This window comes from Lolium rigidum, chromosome 2, assembly GCF_022539505.1.
Source record: "Lolium rigidum isolate FL_2022 chromosome 2, APGP_CSIRO_Lrig_0.1, whole genome shotgun sequence".
In the NCBI taxonomy this organism is placed as follows: domain Eukaryota; kingdom Viridiplantae; phylum Streptophyta; class Magnoliopsida; order Poales; family Poaceae; genus Lolium; species Lolium rigidum.
This window is the reverse complement of record NC_061509.1, coordinates 189,726,272-189,752,230: the sequence shown is the minus strand read 5'-3', so window position 1 is coordinate 189,752,230 and position 25,959 is coordinate 189,726,272. Positions and strand designations below refer to the sequence as shown.

General features: G+C 44.4%; 4 protein-coding genes across 6 annotated transcripts; all 4 read left to right on the top strand.

The window, feature by feature from the left end:
• The first annotated feature begins 1,459 nt into the window (after positions 1 to 1,459).
• Positions 1,460 to 4,683, top strand: LOC124692740 (protein tfg-1-like). The gene is made up of 4 exons (XM_047226169.1): positions 1,460 to 1,650; positions 2,573 to 2,919; positions 3,045 to 3,186; positions 4,448 to 4,683. Exons 1-4 carry the CDS (start codon positions 1,475 to 1,477, stop codon positions 4,491 to 4,493), a joined length of 711 nt encoding a protein of 236 aa, XP_047082125.1. The 5' UTR covers positions 1,460 to 1,474; the 3' UTR covers positions 4,494 to 4,683.
• Positions 4,684 to 7,705: 3,022 nt separating this feature from the next.
• LOC124690403 (xyloglucan galactosyltransferase KATAMARI1 homolog) lies at positions 7,706 to 9,293 on the top strand. Its single transcript, XM_047223791.1, has 2 exons — positions 7,706 to 8,115; positions 8,219 to 9,293. Exons 1-2 carry the CDS (start codon positions 7,706 to 7,708, stop codon positions 9,291 to 9,293), a joined length of 1,485 nt encoding a protein of 494 aa, XP_047079747.1.
• Positions 9,294 to 12,933: 3,640 nt separating this feature from the next.
• LOC124687864 (DNA mismatch repair protein PMS1) lies at positions 12,934 to 19,494 on the top strand. Of its 2 annotated transcripts, XM_047221595.1 has the most exons (12): positions 12,934 to 13,175; positions 13,292 to 13,615; positions 13,736 to 14,932; positions 15,346 to 15,599; positions 15,677 to 15,803; positions 16,330 to 16,398; positions 16,494 to 16,567; positions 16,773 to 16,838; positions 18,108 to 18,211; positions 18,302 to 18,483; positions 18,687 to 18,786; positions 19,000 to 19,494. In XM_047221595.1, exons 1-12 carry the CDS (start codon positions 12,954 to 12,956, stop codon positions 19,008 to 19,010), a joined length of 2,730 nt encoding a protein of 909 aa, XP_047077551.1. In that variant the 5' UTR covers positions 12,934 to 12,953; the 3' UTR covers positions 19,011 to 19,494. The 2 variants fall into 2 exon arrangements, 1 of the variants encoding a protein (XP_047077551.1); XR_006998333.1 differs by lacking the exons at positions 18,302 to 18,483; positions 18,687 to 18,786; positions 19,000 to 19,494 and having other exon boundaries at positions 16,745 to 16,838.
• A 204-nt stretch (positions 19,495 to 19,698) lies between these two features.
• LOC124692739 (armadillo repeat-containing protein LFR-like) lies at positions 19,699 to 24,696 on the top strand. Of its 2 annotated transcripts, none has more exons than XM_047226168.1 (8): positions 19,699 to 19,899; positions 21,779 to 21,948; positions 22,598 to 22,731; positions 22,827 to 23,074; positions 23,518 to 23,620; positions 23,713 to 23,851; positions 23,941 to 24,068; positions 24,164 to 24,696. In XM_047226168.1, exons 1-8 carry the CDS (start codon positions 19,716 to 19,718, stop codon positions 24,423 to 24,425), a joined length of 1,368 nt encoding a protein of 455 aa, XP_047082124.1. In that variant the 5' UTR covers positions 19,699 to 19,715; the 3' UTR covers positions 24,426 to 24,696. The 2 variants fall into 2 exon arrangements, with proteins under 2 accessions (XP_047082124.1, XP_047082123.1); XM_047226167.1 differs by having other exon boundaries at positions 23,515 to 23,620.
• Positions 24,697 to 25,959: the final 1,263 nt, after the last annotated feature.

Sequence of the window (25,959 nt, the reverse complement as noted above, 5' to 3'; positions counted from 1 at the left end):
GGCGGGCGGCGCGCATGCGGGCGAGGTTGGAGCTCCGCCGCGCGGCCTCCGTCCGCTCCGCTCCGCCGGCGCTGTTCGAGCCCTCCCCGCGCTCGAATCGGCTTCCGCCGCGGCCAAAAGGCCGGCCGCCGCCGCCGGGAGTCCTACGGGAGGCCATGGCTTCGATGCGGCGCAGTGGATCTAGCGGGAGGAGCATGGGCGGAGCTGGGGCTCGCCGGATTTCAGTGGCGGTGGCGGCGGAAGAGGGGAGGAGGTAGCTGCGAGGGGATGGGGCCGGCCTGCATCGACGCTCTCGACCGCCATACATGTGGTTTTTCGACGGTCGAGAGCGGGGGCCTACAACGCATTTGTGGGCTGGGCCGCGCTTGCGGTGGACGTTTTCGCGCAGAAAACTGCATACCGGCCTGCACAGGGCGATGCAGGCCGGGTTTGCGGGATTGCTCTAACAGTTTCAGAACAACTGCATCATGCAAATTTGGACAGAGAAGCTTTGTGAACCAATTACACGGAACACGTAGTGATCCTTGTGCTGATCAGACATCCATACTCATCGAGCTCTCCAAATCTCGCACATGGCGGTGCAGCTATGGACCTCCGCAGCTGCACTCCCTCTTCTTCCTGAAGCTAGGAAGTTCTGCTGTCCCTGGCTGCACCCCTCGAGGCTAGTTTGCACTTTGCACTTTGCAGCGGCAAGGGAATCCCTTCGTTTTGCAATATGCAGAGTGCAGCTTGGGAAGCACCTTGCGAACGATCAAGATGGCTAGTAGCACACACCACACGGTATCGATAAACATCGATCGTTGTCACGGGATATAACGGCCCAGAGCCTTCACCACGCTTTCCTTGAGCAACGAGAGACCCGTCGGTCATTGGCGGACGCAGGGGGGGGCCGGGGGGGCCGTGGCCCACCCAGAATTCTGCCGGCCAACAAACGGCCCATGGAGAAAAGGCCCGATTCGTGGTCCTGACTCGTGAAGAAGTGAAGAATTGGAGCTGTCGTGGAGAACTGGTTGGCTCCGTGCCTCCGTCCCGATTCCCCACGCGGCCACGCCCCGACCGCCGCCGCCGCTGCTCCGCGCCTCCGCCCCCGGCGCCGCCGCTGCCCGCCGGCGGCCGGCCCCGCCCGCCCTGGACTCATGCTGCCCAGCCCGGCGCTCGCCCGCCCAGCCCCGCCGCCGCACTACCGCAGTCCGCAGAGACCGCCAGCCGTCGGTCGCCGGCCGCCGCTCTGAACGTCGAGCGCCGCCCGCCCCTGATCTTCCCAAGTGCCGAGGCCACAAGCAGTAGCAGTAGGGTGAGGCCGGTGAGTTGTGAACATTTTCTGATTTGCAGCTATTTGCCTATTTCTCTGTATGAAACTATGAATGTATGTCCCTGTGTATGTATATTCTCTGTTACTTTGTAAGTTTGTATGTTAAGAAGAACACATAAAATTACTAAATTGGTAATGTTTAAATATTTCAGTTGTGTAGAAATGAAGAGAAATAGCCAAACTGCGCTACTTTTTCAGAAACAAGCATCAAAGAAGATTGCATCTCCGGTCCAATCTGATATTGTACATGATGAAGAAGTCGAATCCGATATTGGGAGCGAGATTGACATTGAAGATACAACACTACATCCACCTTCATCCCAACAACCAAATGCAAGGTCATCTGATGCTCACTTTCTTCCACATGATCCGGGGGAAAGGATTTCTATATCAAGTTATGATGTTAATATTCAAGATGATGTTGGGAGAGGATATATCCTAAAAGGTCCATGCCAACCATATGAGCATGCTGTCGCAACAACAAAAAAGAAGGGCAAAAATCGACACTTTAGCTATGTTTGGTTTCATCACTACAATTGGCTAGAATATAGTATCGAAAAGGATGCGGCATTTTGCTTTGTGTGTTTCTTGTTCAAAGAGAGAGCTAATGGAGGTCCGGAGGAGATGCCTTTGTTAAAAATGGTTTTAGGCAAAGGTTTTTCACATTTTGGGGGTGCGCAAAAAAAATTTAGGGGGTTTTTCACATCACTACAATTGTTCATTATTCATTATGCGTTTTTCACATTTTGGGGGGTGCGCAAAAAAAAAAAATTGAGGTGTGCCCCCTCTCCAATTCTTTCCTGCGTCCGCCACTGCCGTCGGTGTGTCCCGTCAACATCGTGGGAGATTGCCATCGACTGCTTGGTGTAGTCGCACTATCTTCTTTCACGGCGTGGCTTTCTGGGCAGGGCATCCTTGCCTGCTCTGATGCGATTGCGCTCAGCAGCCACCAAATCGACAGCCAAGTTTCTGTTATGAGACCAAGGACGATCACAACTTAGGCCAGCTACCTTTGTGCGCTAGCTCTCGGCACGATCGATGCGTTGCTCCTTCTTGTCCGCGAATATGCAAACTAGCCAGGCTTGCAGGTTGCAACGCAGAAAAGAAGCAGTCAAATATGTACTGCTCCTACTAAGCCTTGGATGCTAAGTTACTTGGGCTTGATCAATTGCTCCGGTCAACTCTGCCACCAATACTTAATATGCTCCACAGCCAAACATGACCGCCGTTTCCTTGCTCTAATCAATCTTTTTTCTTCAGGTACGACCAAGAAAACACCAAATCTGATTGTACGTTCTCGTCTTGTTCTCAGCCAACCCAATTAGTGGCCGTGGTGGTGGTACGCGGCAATGCATACGACAAGTCCACCCCGATCGCCCGAGGCGTCCATCTGGAATCTGGATACGCTCCCACCAGCAACAGCAACGGCAAGCGCAGTGCACCTTCCCGCCCGCCGCTGTCTCTTTATAAAATCATCACTCGGCTCCACGCACTACAGCTACAGGGCAAGAGACCAGCGAATAGTAGTAGCCCCCGGCCGGAGCGGAGAGGAGAGATGAGCTACTACGGCCAGCAGCAGGCGCCCGTCGGCGCGCCGCCGCAGCAAGGTACAGCTCGCTCTCCTGTCCATGGCCTCGATCCTTTCCGGCCGTGTACTGTTGCTTCTTCTTTTTGGCCGAGAGTTCAACAGAATTGACCTTTCACACATGTGGATCTTGATCCATTTCTTCAGGTTACCCGCCGCAGGGCTACCCTCCGCAGGGGTACCCGCCGCCGCAGCAGGGGTACCCGCCGCAAGGATATGGCCAGCAGGGGTACCCGCCCCAGCAGCAGCAGCAGCAGCAGCAGGGCGGGCCTTCCTTCATGCAGGGATGGTGCGTTAATTTCCGATCGAACTAATACTGCCCTCCCGTATATATGTACTAGTATACGTAGTACTCTGCTAGCTTGATAAGTTCAGGACGGGTTGTTTAGAGAACGGGAAACATACTTATTTAAGAGGATAAATCGATCGGTGATCAACCAAGGAATTCCGCCGGCGAGTGTTCCCCGCCGGTGGCGCACGGTTGCTTGGTTGGGGCCGCGACATGACGCGTGAGCTGCCTTTCAAAATTTGATCGGATTCTAGAGTCAAACGGGACACACAAATCCTACAGATCTGATTCTGATACTCCTATGCGATCAATTTCATTTACAATAATATTAAAAGAGCAGTTTCTACTCGGCATTCATACCCGAGAAAGATATCCGTAGGCTAGCCCATAAATTAGTACAGCAGAAAATCAGCAAAATAGATATCCCATCAAAACATTTTAAATGAACATTATTATCAATATCCTAATTCTGATGCTATGTGTAATTCTGTAATTGGGATTATGAGGCAGGAGTATGACCGTACATTTTGTTTTAAACATTATTCACCCATCCATTTTATAGAGCACCCATCCATTTTATAGAGCCATTTACTTGGTAATTGATCCATCGCCCTGCATGGATCGCTCCTTACTAGTCAGCATAGGTGATCATGCACAATTTTCTTTGTGATGTGATAAAACAAATCAAACTTTCGTAGGATTACAATAAGTATGACGTTGCAATCATGAGGTTTTCTATTTATGCATTTTTAGAATCCTGCTAATCAAATAGACTCATCGATTGGGTAGCATAAAATTCAGAGTGACAGTCTTATGTTCTGAGGTAGTACAAAATTCAGACTTCCCATGCCAGTTACGACCATGTTTGTACCTGTTATCTTGCCCGGTAATGCCAAAGTCAGACTTTTTTTTCTGAGACATCACATTCCATGGAAGATGCCTCCTTAGGACTTAATATTACCTTTGACGCCATAACCATTGTTTGGTGAATGAGCCTGACAGCAAGCAGTAATGCCATACCGATGCTGAAACTATAGCTGTAATTTGCAATGAAAAAATAGCAGTGGATGACCCTAATTCTGTTTTCAGAAAAACAAGATCAAGGTGGAAGAGATCCCCTACTTAGCTAGATGCTTAGATCAACCCTGATTCTGTACATATATTGTCAATATGTTGGTTATGTAGCGCCAGCTTTGTCGACTTTGAGGATACTATGTGCCATGATTCTGAATTTCTGATCTGATCATGTTTGTTGCAACAGCTTGGCCGCCCTTTGCTGCTGCTGTCTCCTGGACGCCTGCTTCTGAGAAGAAAGAGAGAGACGACATGTTCAGCCTCTGTGTTGTAGAAATGCTCCACTGGGCACATTTTTCTACTCCCTGCTTGTGAACCTCTGCGATTGGATTATTCGGTTGGTGTGCATGGGATGACTATCTGGTTGAATGTAATATTCTGATATATTAGATTTTTGCAAATAATTCTGTATAATTTTATTTTCTTCTTCGTCCAGGATTTACCCAATTACTTGTGAAAAAAAACAAGAACCCTCAATCCCTCTATTTCTTAGTCCTTACCACATCGACCATTCAGCCCAACTAAAAAAACTTCATGTTTGGCATATTCATCCACATATCAAGATGCCAGCTAGCTGGCTGTCTGGCCGCAAAGAAAGCCCTGATGAAAAACTTTTGCTCACGTCTATAACTAAGGGTGTCAATGCGGGCAGGATGCGGGACTAGTGTGGAACGCCGCTTGACACCCCATCTATAACCGTTGGATATCCTCGGATCAGGAAAAACAACAACAACCCATACAAGGCCGCAGTGAAAGGACACATCGAAACCTTCTTCTCCTAGCTTACCGGGAGGGTTAGGGTTAGCCTTATGTTCTAAAGATTTTGGTCTCTCTGGGCCATGGGGATTGAGGGTGTTATGGTTAGGATTGTGTGAGCCATCAATAAGTTGGTCCCACCTATCATATAAGTGTCCATCAGATATCCAAGAAGCAAAATTTTATACCCATTTCTAGCCCATGACTTAACAGGTTCCCGCACGCAAATATTTCATGGATAGAAAGTACCCTCCAAACTCGTGTCCAGTGGGTTGATGCCCAAAGATACTCAAATCCATGATATTATTGCCAACCTACTCAAAAAACATGGGCGGTCGAGTGCATGTTGTTTAAACGAGAAGCAAGCAGACCGTTATGGAGTCCATGGTTTGCATACAACAACACAACTATCTTAGGCCAATCGATCCATGCTTAAAACTTCTAACTTAACTTGTTGGTACTTACAGTGGAAGCGTCGACAATCCGTTAATGGAGAGAAGGTATAGCCGGCGGGGAAATCAGTAATGTCAATTGCTGCACTGATTTCTATTTACCGAGCATCAAACTCACCTAGGGAGAAATCGAGACGAGGTGGAAGTCCTCGGGTTCCTCTTGATGCTTCTCTCCTTTGTTCTTGCCGGAGTGTCGAGTTTTTGAAGGCTCCGCATGTGAACTCCATCGGATGCATCATACCTGAAGATTGCTGGGTCAGATGAGATTCGGTTGTGTGCACCCATATTTTTTTCTAACCATTTAGTTTTACGAGGGAGCAGTGCGAAGCTCTACTACCTGCTGTCATCTTGGGACATGTTTCGTTCCATTGTAAAGTCAGAGGTGAAGAATGTCATTGAAGCCGAGAGAGCCGAAGACTATAATGGTGGTCTTAATTGATTGTGCTTGGCAATGGCCTTGTTGAATGCATCGTTGTAAGAGCGCCAGAGCGGGGACTGTCTCTAGAGTGAAAACCTAAGATCTATGATCGGATGATGATGACGATTATGGGATCGTTTTCTTCTTGGATGCGTCGTTTTTGGAGAATTTGGACTTCAGGTGGGTGGTGGTTATATTGCTGCTACGAGGTCTGTAGCAGGACTTTTCTTTTTTCAGCTTCTTCATTTTTGAGGTTGTGTTCATCCATAGTGCCATTAGGATAATTGGTATCTTTATGATCTTACAATATTCTATTTATTGAAAAAAAAACTCTGATAGCGGAGTACATTTTGCCGCTGCATCAAATTCAAAAATTGATGGAGATATTTTACCTGTCATATAACATTGTTGTTACAGATAGCCAAAACTGAGATTTCTCTTGGTAGATCGTTTAAAGGTTAGAGGAGTAGTCCATGATATGCCAGCTAGGTAAGACACGCGTAAAGCAATATCTCATTTATTTAATCGTTCTTGGCATGAATCTCAATTACCGCAAAAAATAGGATTCTACTACGTATCAAACAATTCACTTTGCCATCGAGTTCACCACGTGTATGGATTGATGATCCCTTGAGTCAATTATACGTCCGATGCTAAGTGATGTAACTTAGTTTTCCAATGAATAGAGAGGTATAATTCTGTGAAAAATCTCGCCCTAGTGATTCCTTTATTTTAATTTATCGAAAATCTTATCTACAAGTTAGAGAGGAAGAACCCTACTAGGAGAGGAAAAATACTAGCTAGTGGTTGTTAGACCAACTAGTGGGGCTTGAATACTTGATACGTGATTAGTGTCCGAATTAAGGGATCAGAAGCTCGTGAATGGACTCGAACCACAAATTTATGTACAGCTAAAGTACAGCAAATAGCCAGCTAAAAAGAATAACAGCAAGTAGTTCATCTTGGAGAGATGCCATTCAAACACGGGAACAATCGTATAATCCCACGTGTGATATATTCTTCTCCTAATGTTTGTGTAGTGGCAAGAACTAAACAGCTGTGCAAGAGCAATGGAGATGACATGGAGCCAGGGGCGTAGCTGTGCAGGCTGATGTGCATCAGGGTGAGAATTCCTTTTTACTAGTGAGCATAAGCAATGTAAGGCAAATGCATCAAGTTTAGATGAAAACTGTGTATTGGGGTGGCCATAATTTTAACTCGCAAGGCTGCAAACCCTGATTTTTACTAGTATGACTTGTTCGAGAGATGCATCAAGTAAACTTTTTCTCTGGCCCCGCGAGCTTCCGGATCTTCAAGCGTAAATTACACGTAAGCCTCCTCGAGGTCAGACCTCAAGGCTGATTCTCGCTCAATCTTGCGCCCGCAGAATCCGCTCCAAAATAATCGCGTACAACTGGCATCGAGATCTAGAGCTCCTATGAGAAGAGAACCTGGACGATTTAAAACTAAAATTGGACTTGATCTGCAGAACTGCTCGGAATACCGATGACCAAATATTAATGCGCAACTTGGGTCAACTGCAGAGGATTTGAATACCAATCCAAGTACTACACGGATGCCAAGATATGGCGCCGAATGCCCATCGATCGATGTTTTCCGAGGAATGCAGCACAAACAAAAATTATGATCTGCTACCAGGTGTCAAACTCTTCAACTGACACGCTAAAAAATACAGCAAGTAACACGGCAATAAGACATCTCCAGCTGCCCTTTCTCACAGAGGATGCAGGGTCGCGATCCCCTTCAGAGCACCACGAACAGCTACCTCGCCGGATGCTCTCCTATAGCTAGCCCAGCCATGGAAGCTCACAGCGGCCTCAACAAGTACCTCCTGTATGGCCTCCTCGTCGCCGGCTCATGGCTCTTGCCATGCCTCCTCCACCTCCAGTTCTTCCACATTTCGCTCTTCCGTTACTCGTACATTTCCTCTCACCGTCGTGCCGGCCCAGCCACGCTCCCCGTCAATCTGTTCTCTGCCCCGCCAACGGTCGGCGGCGATGACACTGCTAAGTCGTCGTGCGAAGGTCGGCGCGTGTACATGCTGGATCTACCCTCACGGTTTAATCTTCTCCGGGACTGCGTCGATGGATCGCCGGCGTTTGAGGACGAGACCAGCGCGTGCGTCTTCATGTCCAATGCGGGCCTCGGCCCGGTGCTCGCTCCCGCCGCCGGCAACGACAACGACCGTGTCATCCCTGACAACGGATGGTAAGCAAAGATATCGACCGTCACGTACGATGGTGGTTTTGAGTTTCATTCTTCGCGTGCTCTGGTTAGTTAGTTACATACTTACATCTCGATTGAAATGCAGGTTCAACACGGACCATCACGCCCTGGAGGTGATCTTCCACCACCGCATGAGGCGGTACGAGTGCCTCACCGACGACCCGGCGGCGGCGACAGCGGTGTACGTGCCGTACTACGCGGGTCTGGAGCTGAACCACTACAGCTGCGACACCAACGCGTCGGTGCGCGACGCGCCGTCGGCGGAGTTCCTCCGGTGGCTATCGTCGCGGCCGCAGTGGGCGGCGCTCGGCGGGCGCGACCACTTCATGCTGGCGTCCAAGACTACGTGGATGTTCCGGCGCGTGCCCAGTAACGACGACCCCAAAGGGTGCGGCAACGGCTTCCTTGAACGGGCCGAGTGCCTCAACATGACGGTGCTCACCGTCGAGTCCAACATCTGGAACCGCCGGGATATGGCCGTGCCTTACCCGACCTACTTCCACCCTTCGTCCGCCGCCGAGGTGGCCGCGTGGCAGGCTCGCTCCCATGGGACGCGCCGGCCGTGGCTGTTCGCGTTCGCCGGGGCGCGGCGTCCGAACGGCACGCTGGTCCTCCGCGACCACCTCATTGACAAGTGCGTCTCCTCGCCGACCCGCTGCGGCATGCTCGACTGCAGCCACGGCCACGTCTGCCGGTCCGCGGAGAAGCTCATGTCCCTCTTCGCCTCCTCCCGTTTCTGCCTGCAGCCGCGTGGCGACTCCTTCATGCGCCGGTCGTCCATCGACGCCGTCGTGGCCGGCTGCATCCCCGTTTTCTTCCACGAGGGGTCCACCTTCGAGAAGCAGTACCGATGGCACGAGCCGGACCCGGACAACAACGGTGGCGACGTCGATGGCCGCCGCCGTTACTCGGTGTTCATCGACGCGGACGACCTCGTGGGAGGGAAGGTGGACATCGAGGAGGTGCTGAGCAGGTACAGTGGCGAGGAGGTGGCAGCCATGAGGGAGGAGGTGATCAAGATGATCCCAAGGTTTGTGTACAAGGACCCCAGGGTGAGGTTTGACGGGGACATGAAGGACGGGTTCGACGTCGCCATGGACGAGGTGATGGCGAGGACGAGGAGGATAAGAAATGGTGAGGATTTGGGATGGGATGTGTAAGTATAGAGCTAAGTAGAATGTCGATGATACTATATGGCTGCGGAAGATATTCAAGACCAAGAATCAAGCTCAACCGGGAGAGGAGACTCACGGCATTTGATCAAGAAGAATGTGAGAGAAAGTGGAACCTCCCACCTTCTTGATCAAATCTCCGTGATTCTATCTGTGAAATAAATAAAACGGAGCGACTAAATTCTGCTTGGAGGGATCAAACTCAAGTCGGTATGAAGACTCCAATGATTCCCCACCTTTGAGCAAGAGCTAGCCCATCCATTCACAAAAATCGTGAAACCAGGTCAAGATATTGTGTTTGTCCGGGGCAATGTACTTTGGGTATTCCGTGTTCTTTGCCGAGCGCATATATGATCTGTTGTTTTTTTGTAATTGTTTTGAGGTACGTCAATTTTGTTGGAGCAATTGCCAAAATGGTCTTTTTAGGCCAAATTCGTGTAGCACAAAAATAAAACTGTTTGAAAACGATTAGAACTCAAATATCCCCGTAATGGTGCGTGTTTTTGGCCCATGTTGTCAGGTTACTCGTTATTCTAGTTCCAATGTGATGGCCAACTAGACTGCTTAAAATGAGCGCTTTTTTTTTTATAATCTCTCCATTGTTCAGCCCGACCCCCATTTTTCTTCTCACCGAATCCCTAGTCCGTGCTCCCAAATCGAAGCTGTCGTTCTCCTTGTTGTTGGGACTTGAAGACCTCCCCGGAGATCTGTCACGAGCAAATGCCCTCGTCGCCACCACTGCCGAAGTCCGCTCACCCTCGCCACCACCCAGTTTCGCATCTCCTCATTTTTTCCCTCGGTGTCGCGCGCTGCAAGCACACTCCGGCCCTCAGGGCCACCGCCGAGGCTCTTGCCGTCATCGCCGATCGTTTATTGACTCTGATTCCCATCCGGATTGTTGGAATGTCCGATATGAAGTAAGCTTAATTTTATTTGTGGTAGTCATTCTTTTTTATATGAAATTTTGGTGACAGTGAAATTTATACTTTCATATGTATTTTGGGCGTTTGAGTGGATTTAATGTTTGTCATTAAAATCATTTACTTTGATAACACCAACTTAGGTTGTACGAGCTTTGCAATATCTGAATTGTATCTGAATTACATCTGAATTTGATAGCGCTTACTCGCTTGTGAGGTGAAAATTTAATACTCCCTCCGTCCCACCAAAAGCGTTTCAACTTTATCAAAATTTAGATGTATCTATCTACTAGTCTCACTAAAAGTGTCTCAACTTTGTCAAATTTTAGATGTATCTAGACACTATGTAGTAGGTAGATATATCCAACTTTTGACAAAGTTAAGACACTTTTGGTGGGACGGAGGGAGTACTACAGATAGGATATTTTTTTCAAACATGGTAATGCCATAGCTGAATAAAACTTGACATGACAACATCTTAGATTCAATCACACTCTACAGAAATAAAGAAAACATAATTTGGTGTTGCACGTAACCATAACAGTGGAACACCACATACTCGATCACACCGTACAAAAATGAAGAAATATAATTTGGTCTTACGCATAACCATACATAGTGTTAGTGAACATATAACCATACATAGTGTTAGTGAACTTATAAGCTCCAGGTTGCCTCTTAATTTTTGACGAAAAACAGGTGGTAATGTTGAGATGAACCACATGGGTGCTTCGGCATGATGGTCATAAATCTACTCGTATTGCAGTGTTGGGCCTATTGCAGTACCACCATTGATGTTCATGGTGCTCCAATTTGGAATTGGCTGTGGGTATGAGTGTTGGACGCGACTCTGTGTAGCAAACACATATTTTGGTTTTGTGGTGACCCAACATATCATTGCATGTTGTAGAACTCAAGTTATTGACATAACATTACATCCTCAGAGTGGTACAACATAAACATTGCGGGTCAAGATATGTCTATATAATTACAACTCCGACCCTTTACAAAAGATCATCACAACCTCTTAAATTTACAATGAGGTAAACTGCAATTAAAGATCCAGAAGAACAACTCGTAGATTAAACTTATCACTAGCTCTATCTATATAGGTACTTGGCTTGCTAAAGAAAACTAACTATGACTGAACTCTAGCTACTTAGGTTTTAGGACTAGGGAAATGGGGTAACATTTATTCCTTCAGTGGTGCCAAAGAGATTATAAGGCATTTACCAACTTTGCCCCATATTGACCCCACGTGGCAGTGAATCCGAAATATTTTATATTGACCAACATTCTTATTTTAAATACTTCTATTTCTAGAGCAACAACTTCCTCTATGGCCTTTTGATTTGGCTACAGTCACTGCATGCATAGTCCTCCCACCGACGAGAAAGCGGAGCGCCAGCGCTGCTGCTGCTTGGACCATCCACAATACATGGACGCCCTCACCATTGGTACAATATTGCCCAAATGCTTTCCTAAATTCATCCATGTTGGAAAAGTAGGTGCCTACAAGTATGACATGATGAATTGGATCATATGTTATCACTTATTCGCTAGTCACCTCATCATCCACTGGGATTGGGATCGCAACCTCCTCCATATATAGTGATTCACCTATTTTATTATCACCCATTTATGGCTGAACTAGCTCGTGTTCACTTACCTCATCTACATCTGAAAGAGGGGCCACTTCTTCTTCAACGTGATCTCCAATGCCTAGTAGATTACACATTATATCTTTTGCCATAGGTTGGTTTAGCCCTTCACCTTCCATGGATTCCACTTCAACGATGTTCTAATCTAACGATTGTGCTGGGAAATTTCCTCCAAGGACTTCTTTTACATGTGCTGATGCTGGTTGTACTGCCCGTATATCCATTTCCTCATTTCTGATTCAAAATTCAAAAAAAAAAATCATCATCACAGTCTAGGTGTATCATATGCACATCATCATTCTTTTTATGGGTGGTCTTGGTCTACTTCTTGGCCAAAATCACTACTCCCTCCGTTCCTTTCTATAGTGCCTATTGTATTTTGGCACGGAAATTAGCGCAAGCAATATTTTGACACAAAACCCCCTAGCGATCTTAGAAACAAAATAGGAAACTGAAATTAGATCTCAGAAAATAATCTTGTTTCCATAACCGATCGCGCCATGTACTCCCTCTCTCCTGCTATTCTTTCCATAATCAGATTGGTTTCCACATTTTCTGGACGGGAACAGATTGGTTTCCTGATTTACTGGACATGAACATATTTGTTTCCAGATTTTCTGGATGGAACATATCGGTGGAAGGGGTTCTTTGCAAAAAAAACATAGCTTTACTCTTATATTCCGAAACAAAAGTGGAAAAACAATAGGTATTATAGAAAGGACGGAGGGAGTAAATTGTTTCACAAATCTATACCCAAATATAACCCAGGACTAAAATTATCGACAAACATTTCTCTCATAATAACGATTTTTTTTGACTATATGTATTGTTGTGATTCACCTAACTGGGCTGGACTATATGCTCTTGACAATGCTCCCACCTAAGCCCAAGGCCCAACTAAGGCAGAGCATGGAAAGATGGTGTGGCCCAGGCAGTCGCTGCCCGTGCGCGCAAACAGAGGCGACGGTGACGGCGAGGTAGAGCCGGAGAGGCAGGAGGAGCCAAAGCAACCAAAACCCTCAAATCCCGAGCTCGAGCTGTGGTAGGGTTTACCGGTCCAGGTCGGGATGGGAGGAGCCTCCCCGGCGATAAAGCCGATCAGCAAGTCGGTGGTGCACCGGATTTGCTCCGGCCAGGTCATCTTCGACCTCTCCTCCGCCGTCAAGGAGCTCGTCGAGAACAGCCTCGACGCCGGCGCCACCACCGTCGAGGTCAGCCTCAAGGCCTACGGCGAGGAGTGGTTCAAGGTCGCCGACAACGGCGCCGGCATCTCGCCCAGCAATTTCCAGGCACGCGCAAACCAAATCCCCCATTTTTCTAATCTCGCTGCCAGATACTCCACTTGCTCTGCATTTTTGCTGTCACTGGGTGCTGACCGTACCGTGCTCCCTGTGACCTGCTCTAGGCGCTCGCCCTGAAGCACCACACCTCCAAGATATCGGATTTCTCTGACCTGAACTCCGTAGCCACCTTCGGGTTCCGGGGGGAGGCGTTGAGTTCCCTCTGTGCGTTGGGGAAATTGACGGTTGAAACGAGGACTAAAGACGAGCAGGTCGGGACACATTTGGAGTTTGAGCACTCGGGCGTGGTCACAAGTGAGAGGAAGATTGCGCGGCAAGTTGGAACCACTGTGACCATCGAAAAATTGTTCTCCACCTTGCCGGTTCGGGGCAAGGAGTTTAGTAGGAATATTCGGAAGGAGTATGGCAAAGTAATCTCCTTGCTGAATGTGAGTCTTGCATCTTAGTGTTTTTCTTGTCGGAGTTGATTGTTGTGTTATGATAGAGGCTGAAATTTTATTTCTTTTTGTTATCTTCCATTACTAATCGATGATTCTTACCTGCTTTAGGCGTACGCCTTAATTGCCAAAGGGGTCAGATTACTTTGCACAAATATCGTGGGCAAGAATTCCAAAATGGTGGTGGTTAAAACTCAAGGAAGCAGTTCACTGAAAGACAATATGATTACGGTATTTGGTTTGAACACTTTCAAATGCCTTGAGCCCTTCAACGTGGCCATCTCAGAAGACTGCCAGGTAGAAGGTTTTCTTTCCAAACCTGGACCCGGCAGCGGTCGCAATTCAGGAGATAGGCAGTTCTTTTATGTGAATGGCAGACCTGTGGACATGCCAAAGGTCACCAAGCTTGTTAATGAACTCTATAGAAGCTCAAATTCCAAGCAATATCCTGTTGCTGTCCTAAATTTCTGCATTCCAACCACATCTTATGACGTGAATGTTGCACCTGACAAGAGAAAGATTTTCTTCTCTTCCGAGCAGGCCATTTTGATATCTTTACGGGAGGCTATTGAAAATCTGTATAGCCCTCAACAGTGCAGCTTTTCCATCAATCACATTGAAGATTCTGAAAAGGAAGAGGACCCTGCCATTGTTGAACCTAATGAAAGCACAGATTTAATAGAAAAAGAGAATGTTTCATCTCCCGAAAGTGATAACGACATGGATGAAACAGATAGTGATGACAAGGATCCACCAGAGAATCAGAAAGTGTCTTCTTCCGTGACAAGGTTAGCCACTGGAGCTGCATCCAGAGACATAAGCCCCTTGTCAAGGGGCCCAGCCACTCCGGTTGGTAGATCTCCTTTGCTTTCAGCCTCCTGGTATGAGCAGGCAAAAAAATCCAATGGTAGCCATCCAGTAAGAGAAAATCATGCTAGAACAGGGCCTGCTGTTAGTGCTAAATCCTCCCCATCAAGTATAGTTCAGTCTTCTCTTATGAACTTTCTATCACTAAACAAGAGGAAGCACGAAGACAGTTGCAACCTTATTTCCGAAGCTCCAGTGCTAAGAAGGGGGACAAACTCAGAACAAGTGAGACGAACAAGCCTGGAAGAAAATGCACCTGGTATTGCAAATGCCAACTCACTCCAGGAAACTAGCCTTTTCCAGCGTCATTCTCCGCAATCATTTGTACCTAAGCAGGCAGAAGTTTCATCACAGCATTCAGAACCATCAAATATTGTGTCTCATAGTACTGAAGTGCCTCTCCTTGATCCACGCGGTCTTCACAGTACAAAATCTGATGTGGTAAGGTAGTTTTTTTCCGCAGTGAGATAGTTGTTTCCATCACATTTCTGTAGGAGACTAGCCATTGTCCTCTTTTTTTTTGTTTCTCTTTTTTCCATTTTTTCTCTTCTATTTTTTGCCCATAACTGATTGTTTCTTAGCATATTCTTCACAAGTGTCTTTGCCTATTAATATTGTATTTCGTAGAAGTTCAAGGTGAATTTTTCAACTGTTGTGGTTTATATGGAATCATGACTCTACTTGCATTTTGGCTCCTTTTCAGTGTGTATGATATGTGGACATCTGTTTTTGGAATAAATTCTTCATTAGCTAAGTTGTATTTTTCCACGAGTTAGGTAGTTTCTTTGGAAAAGCTTTTGTCGTGTTATCAGTTCATGGGATTGACTGTACAATGAATGCTGCAAACCCTGCAGGATGAACAGAATGATCAACGCATTTCAAATTCCGGTGCTCCATGTCAATATCCGGAAGATATTGAACCTCAAAATGGACAGTCTAATATTCCTTTACCTGTTGCTCATGGTCATGATGATGGCACTTCAGGGTGTTCTACATCAGTATCATATCTGGTTATGCAATTTAAAGTTGCTGAGCTTAGGAGAAGAAGAAAACACAGGTTTATGGTATCACATGAAAACGGAATTCATTGTTCCAACAAAACTGCAAGGTAACACTTCTGCTATTTTTATAAGCAAGTTTTATTGTCATTAGGAGTTAGGGGTTTGACTAGTTTATTTGCCCTAGGTGCTATAAAGCCGCGACACTGGATAATTATGTGCCAAATGACGACGAGGGAAAATTGAATTATTTAGCTGCAGCGACCAATGAGTTGGACAGGCTTTTCAGCAAAGATAATTTTGGAGAAATGGAGGTTCTTGAAATGGCTCGATGTTTTTAATATTCTTGTTTGTTTTCTAAGGTTGCAAGTGACATCATATTTAATATACCATTTGCCTTATGGATGGAAGTCCTCCAGCTACCTACGTGATAACTGAGCGAAATTATTACCTCTTTTCTGAAATGACATACTAAAATTATTCTGATGTATTCAGTGATTGGGAGGAACCATAATAAATTTTAGCTATTATGATCTGTGAAATCTGATGTAGTCATGCCCATTCTGTCCTTTTTGAGGGGTCTTACATAAAATTTGCCACGTGCTGTATCCAGAGGGCACTTGATCTATTTTAGTCTGTTACTGTTCAAGGCCGTGCCAAGTACCATAGGTCATGTTGCTGCTACAACTTAGAAGTACCTTGCAAGATATGGACTGTATTTTTTTTAAAAAGAAAAACATGTTGTTAAGACCTCGTTGTTTATGTACTTGAATGTGGCAATGATAAACATATTGTGTTGCATGCAGTTGTTCTGTAGAGTACTAACTATCTCATCTTTAGGTTGTTGGGCAGTTTAATCTTGGTTTTATCATTGGAAAGCTGGACCAAGACCTTTTTATTGTAGATCAGGTACCTCTACATGTTTTTCATACAAATTCCTGGATATATGAGTAGCACCTCTTAAGGTACCTCATATCAATGAAATTATTTTCTTATGTTGTCAGCATGCTGCTGATGAGAAGTACAACTTTGAGAGCTTATCACAGTCAACAACCTTAAACATACAGCCTCTTCTTCAGTGAGTAATAAAAACCCAGCATTTTTCATGTGTTATTTATTCGTGGAACTTCTTAAAACCTATGGGTGGTTTAAGGAATAACGTAAGAATGTTAACTCTAGGTTAATCTTTACCTGTTATCCCCCGCAAAAAAAAAATCTTTACCTGTTATAGCAAATTTTTCCACTTGTATTACAGGAGTATTTCTGACTGTGTTCTGACGCAGGCCACTGAGACTTGAACTATCACCAGAGGAAGAAGTTATCGTATCTATGCACATGAGCACTATCAGGTACATTTGCTTGAGTCAGTACCTAAATTCTGACCGCTCAAAAGTTGGATCAAACAACTTGATATTGAATATCTAGTTTTATGCAGTACTCATCAGTTGCCTGTTTGATCAATGTTTTGTTATCGTCAACGTTCATTGTGCAATTCTTGAAAGGATGTGCATTCTTTAGTTCAGATGCTATGGTTTCTCAGTAAAAGTTTCTATCAATGATTCCCACCCAACTCTGGAATGACTCTCCCCTCTCCCTTAACATATCAAAGGGCCTCCTATCTGTCAACTGCACCTTAATAGCCCAGTCTTCCGAGCCTTGCTGCATAATAATGAAGGGCCAGCATGAGAGGATCAATTGAATAACCAACTCTCCACCCCGCTGCCACTATTTTTTGAAAGACAACAAATGCACTTGATCATCCAAGCTTCACTTCCACAAATAGTACCCAACGTGTGTCCTAGCCGCCAAGAGCACCCACTTGAGGTGGCAGATTTCAAATCCAATCTTTCTGTCTGCAGTCTGCCCATAAGAACGGGACGGTGAATTATCAGCAATTAGGGGCTGGCCTGCTGGTAGTTTGTACTCCCTCCGGTTCCTTATAAGTTTGTTGTTTGGAACATCAACACGGTTTTCAAACTACAACTTTGACTACTAATTTCTATCAAGCATACTTTATGAAATCCGTTAAAATTACATATTGGGAAAGTCCTTCTGGGACAGATATATGCTTATGATTTTCAAGCATCTAAGTATCTAATCAGTAATTTATTTATTTGTTTGACCTTACCTATGTCTGGAATTACAGCTAATACAGAACTGGAGGGACTTACAATTTCCATTCATTGGTTGCTATTTTCTATTAACGAAAAATGTTTTTTCGAGAATACACCCTGGAAGGTTTACTAATCGCATAGAAGAAAGGGCAAGAAAGCCCGAACCACAAGTTCCACTGTCAACAAGGGGTGACAGCTCCCCTACGGCGCTAAAGCCTAATCTCCATCACGCCATGAGAAAGGAAAAGGCTCAGGAAATCCGAAGGACTCCGAGCGAAAAAGCCTAGCGAACCGCCACCTCTGGAACTCCTCTATTAACGAAAAATGTTGCTGCTTTTATTTTGTTTTGAAATTATCAATTCATGCATGATGAATTTTCCAATTGCAGCAACTAGTTGTAGTTTGATTGCTCAATGCATTGCCTTATTTTCCATCAAGTATTAACAAAAACACACATTTGAGACTGATTAAACTCCTGTTCTTTTTTCTGTTATCTTATGTCAGGAAAAATGGGTTTGTTTTAGCAGAAGATTTGCATGCTTCACCTGGCAATCATTATATTTTGAAAGCTGTCCCCTTCAGTAAAAATATTACATTTGGTGTTCAAGGTAAATACTTATTTCCTGTATGTCCGAAACATACATTTTCGTTTCTAAAAAACTCAAAATTTGAACTTATTTTCATTTCCTTTGATTTAGACGTGAAGGAGCTGGTCTCCATGCTTTCTGACAGTCAAGGTGAATGTGCAATAATTAGTACCTACAAGACGGATAAAACTGCTTCTGTTTGCCCTTCGAGGGTTCGTGCTATGCTGGCTTCACGGGCCTGTCGAATGTCTACCATGATTGGTGATCCGCTGACAAAAGTTGAAATGAAGAAGGTAATTACAAAAAATGAGGTTATGGTGGACCAAGAGAACACCCTGTAAACAAGCTCCTGAAAAATAAGCTTTTTTTTTTCCGTGGCTGTATGCGATTTCTGTTCGGTCTCCTTCAGTGTCATCACAATCTAGAAATATGCATCACTTTAAACAGTTAATTAATAATTAACCAATGGTGGGGCCTGTTTGCTTTTGCACTTCAGATACTTAAGAATCTGACAGGACTAAGGTCCCCTTGGAATTGCCCGCACGGGAGGCCAACGATGCGCCATCTAGTAGACCTGACTTCTATGATATCTGAAGGTAAAGGATTGACGAGCTCACCCTCTAGTAATGTCTATTTACATGACGGTTTATGGCAATGCCAAGTGGTTCTAGTAGCCAGTATCAGGTTTGAATGTGTGATTGTAGGTTTTGAACATTCTGGATTAACTTCTTGTACGTTTACATGGCTGCCACTCCCAGTATTTACCGCTCTTCTGTTTTGATAAAGGATATCTCATGTTTTTTTTGCAGAAACAGACTGAAGCGGTGTTCAGAAGTTTGTTCGGTAGAAGGAACTTGCATCCATTGACGCTCTTCAGGATTTTATTAGCAGCCACGTTGGCTCATTTTGTACAAGCATCATCTCCAATCTTGGGGAACTTCGCAGGATCCACTGACGTCTTGGTCGCCGTTCAGTTGACTGGGGGTTGTGTCGATGGCTTGTTTTGGCGCGCTACAAAATTGGAAGGCTTCTCGCTCCCTACCTAACAGTTTGTGCTTTGAGCCTGCCGGCCAAAGCTACGAAGCAGCACTCTTCGGTTTCAAATCGATTGTTTCGAGCGCTGCACTATCAGTGGCTAGGCTAATCTTACTGTTGTATTGTAGATTGCCCTCTTCATGTGGCAGATAGGTAAACGTTTGAACAATGTAACGTTGGATTGTAACAAACATCATCGTGTTGGTTGATCCTTCCATTGTTTCGTTGGATCTGTTCTCTGTCAAAAAAGGGTTCCGGAAAATCCTTTATATTGCAATCCTGCCATTGGGAGTAGTCGTTTATTTATTTATTTTTGAGAAAAAAATACAGATTTAAACGTTTATACACGGTCGCAATTTGCAGGACCGGGCCCGCCTGTCAGTGACAAGGTTTTTATTTCCGCACCGACCCGTCAAGTACCCGAAACACGCACGCCTCTTTCCCCTGTGCCTCCAAAAAAAAAAAAAGTGAAAGCTCCAGAACCCTAGCTATGCAGAAGCAGACGGGCAAGTCCGGCGGGGGCGGCGGTTCCTCGTCGGTGAAGCGCGGGCGCCCGTTCGGAAGCACCACCGGAAGCGGGGCCGCCGCTGCAGCCGCGGCGGCGTCCATCGGCGATCCGGCGGCGCCGGCCGCCCTCGTCGGGCCCTCCCTCCAGCTCCTCACGGCCCTCTCCGGTGAGCTTCCCCTCCGCCTCTTCTTAGCCTCAAATTGAGACCGCGAAGGATTTTAGTTCTTTAGGGCATAATGGTGGACACACTGCAAACCGCGTCCTGGACCCCTGGAATCGACTTGTTTGGGGGCGAATTTAGGAACTCCCAATTCTAGCTGCATTTGCAAGCCTGCAATGCCGTGATTAACCATGTGCCTGCTATTAAAATGAAGACATATATATGATATAAAAGAGAGGGACGCCGAGTTTGAGGTCTTCTTCGCTTTGGGTTAATTATGTCTTGTGGGGGTCCTGTTGGGGATCTACTGAAGCTGTCTGTAAGAGCTGCTTCTTCCTTCATCTGTAACACCACATGACGTGTGTTGTGATAATCCCATAATGTACGTCAGTAACAACGAAGACACCAATAATGTTTGACGCAATGGTAATTGTGAAGAGTTGCAGATTTTTCAACAAGGAACCAATTAAACAATGAGACATGTTTGAATTTCCACGATGAGCGACGACGGTGTAACAGATTCTCAAGTTGGTATGATTCGATGTGACAACGTTGTGGTAATTACCAATATAACATTGGAAACAAAAATTATCTTCAGCAAGATAAACAAGAGACCTATCATTCTGTCCCACATAAGCAAGACAGAGGAATGACAAACGTCGCTCTGGTGGTTGTCAAATATAATGTTAGAACTAAAACTGCCATCGCCATGATAAACAACAAGGTTTCATACCTCATATGCCTTCCCAAGTAGTTAGGTTGGCTCATAATGAACAATGTTTCAGCACGAACGCGTACACTTTTTTCAAAGCTGTACGATGCTGAAAAACCATAGCACTACACTAATTACCAAGAGTTACTTTGAGATCAGATGTTCATTGTTCCAATTCTTGGACACATAATTCAGGCTTCAGAAGAACAATGGATCAATAGGACACTGACTTAGCTGAGGCTGCTCTGACCAGTATAGGTGTTAGTCTTTTGATGAAGATCATACGATAATCATGAACTGTAACATGTATTTTGGTTCAGAATGAGTTAGGAGAAAGTTGCGCAGTATGGTCAAATAGTTTGCTGGAATTGCAAATGTTCACTAATAATTTTTAACCATCTCTTCCGCATACTATACTTTAGTAGGATTTACTTTTAAAATTTTCTGGCTTCATTTCATTCTGGGGGCATAGTTACTCAGAGCATTGCAGCTCAGAGCACTGCAATTGCAATGATAATCCTGTGGCTGTGGGTTGAGCTGCTTTAAATAACTGTGTAGTTGGATGCCTGTGTTTTTGTTAATCAAGTTGGAAACAAATTTCTTGTGCTTTTGATATATAATGTAACAGATCAACTGTTTGATAACGGGATCTATCTACTTATGATTTATCCAGAGTAATAGTTATATCTTATTTTCCACAACAGCTAAAAAAATGAAGCAGAACACAGCTTATCATAGCAATAAAAAACTGGAGCCTGTATGATAATTAATTGTCACGTTTTGACATGTGCTTGCATGAAAGAGTGTGAACTGAATGGACTCAAGCATGGGCTATGAATGCATGTACTTGTGTTATTTTGCGAAACTCCAAATCATTATTTTGGTTGAGTAGCTGAGGAATTGCAGCGTGGTCTAATATGTGACCTGTTATCTCTCTGTCCCTTCTCACAAATGCATATGATATAGCCTTTATTGTTCCACCCTACTCAGACAGGCTGGTTGTTGTCCTGCTAGGCTTTTTTTTTGCCCCGTTCAGTACAGATGATACCTTACTTCTGTGCCTTGAGCTTGAAATGCATCATCTTTCTTTTTAGTATGCTTAATGGTTACCAGCGTGACTATTTGGTAGAAAAAAGCTAACTTTTGTTATTGTTATTTTTGTGTATTTTCCAGATCAGAATAATAAAAGAATTGTCCTTGCATTGCAAAGTGGGTTGAAGAGTGAGATACTGTGGGCATTGAACGCCCTCACAGTACTCTCTTTTAAGGAGAAGGATGATCTCCGTCGGGATGCAACACCTCTTGCTAAAGTTCCTGGGCTCTTGGATGCTCTCCTTCAAGTTGTAGGTCCTTAGTTCCCTTTCTCTCTCTCCAGTTCGATGTGGGTGTTACTGAATCATGCGTTCTATCTGAAACTTATAATTCTCCAGGTTCCCAATTCCTTTGTAATCACTGAGTAATTATCTGCATTATCATTAAAATAATTTAAAAATCTAGCATAATCATAAAATATTAATCAAGCTATCACTTAAGCTAACATTAATCAAGCTAAAAATAGGCGTCTCACTTTTGTCTAGATACGGATGTATCTAGATGCATTTTAGTCAGAGATACATCCGTATCTAGATAAAGTTGAGACACCTATTTTTAGACGGAGGGAGTAGTATATTTTGTCATTAGCATTGAGGAAATGTGTGATGAACTCATGCAAATTCTAGGACTTGGCATCATTGCCACTGTAGCTGTAAAGAAAAATTGTAAAGATACATTTTGTTATATAGGCCTACAGTTTTTCAATTGGTTGCAGAAGCAATCTTTTATCTAATTTGACTCCTAAGGTTCTTGCACAAAACCTGAGCTTCTACAGTCTGCTAATTTATGTGTTTATTTGATTTTCAGTTCTTCACAGAAAATAAGTAATGCTTTTATCGGGTTATACAATTGTTAGCCTTTTCCTTGGCATTCTGTTTGACGCTTCACCGTCTTATACAGATTGATGACTGGCGAGATATAGCAATGCCCAAGGACCATACAAAACCACCAAGAGCAAGAACTTTGGGTGCCAATATAACACTGTCAGGCTTTGGTCTTGAAAATGTTGGACAAGTCTACTCAGACACTGCCATGTATGTCATTCTTGACCTCATCAAGATCTTGAGTACCCATCTCACTTTTCATGATTCATGTGACATACTTATGTTCTTCAAAATAATAATTTCAGTCCTTCAAATGATCAACCAAAGATAGAGGACTCCACTATCACAAAGAAGAGATCTGCAGGATTTTTGTTTGATGAAGATGGTCTGTTTAATATTGATGATGAAGGGCGGACAGAGAGGCAACAGTGTGCTGTTGCAGCCTCCAACATAATCCGCAATTTCTCTTTCATGCCAGAAAACGAGACTACCATGGTTCAACATAGACATTGCTTGGAGACTGTATTTCGGTGCCTGGAAGACCAAAATGCAGGTAAAGTCTCAGAATCATTTATTGTCACCTGGTTTTGGTCTTGGTCCCTATGCATGTCTTATGTTCCGTTTGTTCAGTTCATCTAGTTAAATGTACAAATTGATTTGGAATTGACTGAACATGTTTTTTTAATACAACTTGTGACAATATTTTTCTTGTGTTATTTTGAAACAGTAGCTATATATGCACGCTTCATTTTAGCTGCAGGTGCTTTCATCCGAATATTGACTTTTTATTTAACCTATTTGATTTTGAGTTGGGATTTATACAGCGAAATTGCATTAAAGTTGCCATTTCTTTGTTAATATATTAATTTGGTTTAATCAACGAGTTATTTATCCTAGGACTATGTGTTGATAATACACTAGTCCCATTGTTTACAACAAATATTACTATAAGATCCAATAACCTGTTTTTTGTGCATTTCTATCATCTGACAGAAGATGATGAGCTCATAACAAATATGCTGGAGACTCTTGTCAATTTGGCACCTGTGCTGGACCTTCGAATCTTCAGCTCTTCAAAGCCATCATTCATTCCAATTACGTGAGATATAAGTTCACCACAAGTTCTGTTCTTACTTATTTCCCTTTTATATTGTTCCTCATTATATTTTCCTTCATTTTTTGCCAAGACAGTGAGAAAAGCGCAGTTCAAGCCATAATGAGCATGCTAGACTCTTCTGTGAAGGCGTGGCATTGTGCTGCGGCTGAATTGATTGGGCGGCTAATAATTAATCCAGACAATGAATCGTTTCTTCTTCCTGTGATTTCACAGGTAAATCCTTGGTTTAGCAGACTTATCTGTTTGCTATATGCTATATAAATGGTTTTAAGTGAAGCTTTACGTTGCTATACTTGATACAGATATACAAGAGGTTAGTTGATCTGTTGAGCGTGCAAGCATTCGATGCACAGGCTGCTGCTGTTAGCGCACTCTACAACGTATCAGAAGTGAATATGGATTGTAGGCTGAGGCTCGCTAGTGAGCGATGGTAAAATCTGCTTCATTTCATCACATATATAATTCTAATATTGAAGCCGCAGCATTATTTTGAATATGCTGTTTTGATGTCTCGAATTGAATCAGGGCTGTCGACAGACTTCTCAAGATCGTGAAGGCACCACACCCAGTTGCCGAGGTTTGCAGGAAAGCAGCGGTGATATTGGAGAGCCTTGTCTCTGAGCCTCAAAACAGGATGCACCTCCTCGTCCATGAGAACACGTTTGCCGAGATCCTGACGTCGGAAGGGAAATACTCTGACACATTCGCTCGGATCCTCTATGAGCTGACCGCGAGGCCGAGCAACAAGGTGACGTCCGGACAAGCTATTTGGGGAAACATAAACTGATGCATGTGCTTGACCATTCAACATGTTGTTAAGATCTAGACTCAGGATGTAATGTAGGCTCTTTTGTGTTGAAATTTCATTGAGTTTCTGATTGCATGTAACAAGACATAGCTGTATTTAGCTGCATGATATGTTTGTGTTAGAACTTAGAACTCTGTTGGGATGCTGAAGCCTGGACTCGATGGTAGAACTTACCATGTGCATGTGATGTAGTATCTTGCTGGAATAACGGTACTCGTTTGCTTTGTACTGAAGCTACTACATTCATTCCCCCGATAAGCGTAAGAAACTGTGCAGTAAGCTCTATGCGCTTTATGTTAAATATTCGAAGCATATCTGCATATGAACCTGTACTATTAATAGTTTAATTGTTATTGCACCTTTATGTAGATACACATGTAGCTAGACACATAGGCAAAAGTGACTCAAATTAATTTGGAATACACAAATATTTTGGGAGGAAGAGAAGATTTATGCATGCATTATCCTGTAAACTGAATGAACGCATAATTTACTTGAATATATAACTTCTTGATTGTTCATTTAGAAGAGGAGTATCCACGACACAGCGCAACCTCCTCAAGCTTGACATCCGCAAAGCTTTAAACTCTGTGAGACGAGAGTTCACTGTTGAGCTTCTCAAGAGGCACGGCTTTCTGCCAAGGTTTCGTGATTGGATCACCGTCTTGCTTTGTACCTCCTCTTCGAGTCCTTAATGGTGTTGTTGACACACCGATCAAGCATGGGAGAGGCCTTAGGCTAGGAGACCCCTTATCGCCACTTCTTTTCGTGATTGCCATCGACCCACTTCAACAAATTCTTGAATTGGCCACTCAAAATGACCTCTTGCACAAGATTAGAGGGAGAGAAACAATCATTAGAACATCTCTTTATGCGGATGATGTGGTCATCTTTGTGGCCCCCCAAAAAGAGGACATTCAAAACCTATCAACTATCCAATCCAGTCCAAAAAATGGAAGGAGGCCAAAAGACAATGCTCCTCTCGTATGTTGTTCTGAATGGCTCGACCCTAGGAAGCTTTGGGTTGGAATGGTCTCCCCTTGCAATGAGGTTGACATGGACCTATTCTATGCCGCACAACCATCACCATTGGCAATGGGAAAATTGCCCCCTTGTGGGATTCCTCTTGGCTAAATGGAAGAAAGCCAAAAGACAATGCTCCTCTCATATGTGAGGCCTCCTCTAGGAAAAAAAATGGAAAATCCACCAACCCTTGGCAACAATTCTTGGGTTTCAAAAATAAAAATAGTCACCAACTTGACCGTGATTCACATTCATCATATATCCGGCTTTGTGAAAGAGAATTTTCCTCCCTAAGTGGGTTTTGTGTGTCTGGTAACAACATTAAGATATTTTACCGTCGTGCTAAGTTTTTTAGGTAAAACTTATTTCAAGCACAAGACGATGGTCAATCCCTGAAAAGTGAAAAGATCAAAACAATGCCCGTAGGTTTTCGGTTGAGGTGCGTGGTTGGGCCAGTGGAGGGAGTCAGTGGTATCGATCCGCTCGGGCC

What these genes read in the sequence shown, in the direction of transcription:
- LOC124692740 (XM_047226169.1), top strand. Translation starts at nt 1,475, where the DNA reads ATGAAGAGAAATAGCCAAACTGCGCTACTTTTTCAGAAACAAGCATCA. An exon ending in CGGCGCGCCGCCGCAGCAAG is followed by an intron (nt 2,920 to 3,044) that starts GTACAGCTCGCT and finishes CCATTTCTTCAG; the next exon opens with GTTACCCGCCGCAGGGCTAC. An exon ending in CCTTCCTTCATGCAGGGATG is followed by an intron (nt 3,187 to 4,447) that starts GTGCGTTAATTT and finishes TTGTTGCAACAG; the next exon opens with CTTGGCCGCCCTTTGCTGCT.
- LOC124690403 (XM_047223791.1), top strand. Translation starts at nt 7,706, where the DNA reads ATGGAAGCTCACAGCGGCCTCAACAAGTACCTCCTGTATGGCCTCCTC. An exon ending in GTCATCCCTGACAACGGATG is followed by an intron (nt 8,116 to 8,218) that starts GTAAGCAAAGAT and finishes ATTGAAATGCAG; the next exon opens with GTTCAACACGGACCATCACG.
- LOC124687864 (XM_047221595.1), top strand. Translation starts at nt 12,954, where the DNA reads ATGGGAGGAGCCTCCCCGGCGATAAAGCCGATCAGCAAGTCGGTGGTG. An exon ending in AAGTAATCTCCTTGCTGAAT is followed by an intron (nt 13,616 to 13,735) that starts GTGAGTCTTGCA and finishes TACCTGCTTTAG; the next exon opens with GCGTACGCCTTAATTGCCAA. An exon ending in ACCTTTTTATTGTAGATCAG is followed by an intron (nt 16,399 to 16,493) that starts GTACCTCTACAT and finishes TTATGTTGTCAG; the next exon opens with CATGCTGCTGATGAGAAGTA.
- LOC124692739 (XM_047226167.1), top strand. Translation starts at nt 19,716, where the DNA reads ATGCAGAAGCAGACGGGCAAGTCCGGCGGGGGCGGCGGTTCCTCGTCG. An exon ending in GCTCCTCACGGCCCTCTCCG is followed by an intron (nt 19,900 to 21,778) that starts GTGAGCTTCCCC and finishes TGTATTTTCCAG; the next exon opens with ATCAGAATAATAAAAGAATT. An exon ending in TTCTTCCTGTGATTTCACAG is followed by an intron (nt 23,852 to 23,940) that starts GTAAATCCTTGG and finishes TACTTGATACAG; the next exon opens with ATATACAAGAGGTTAGTTGA.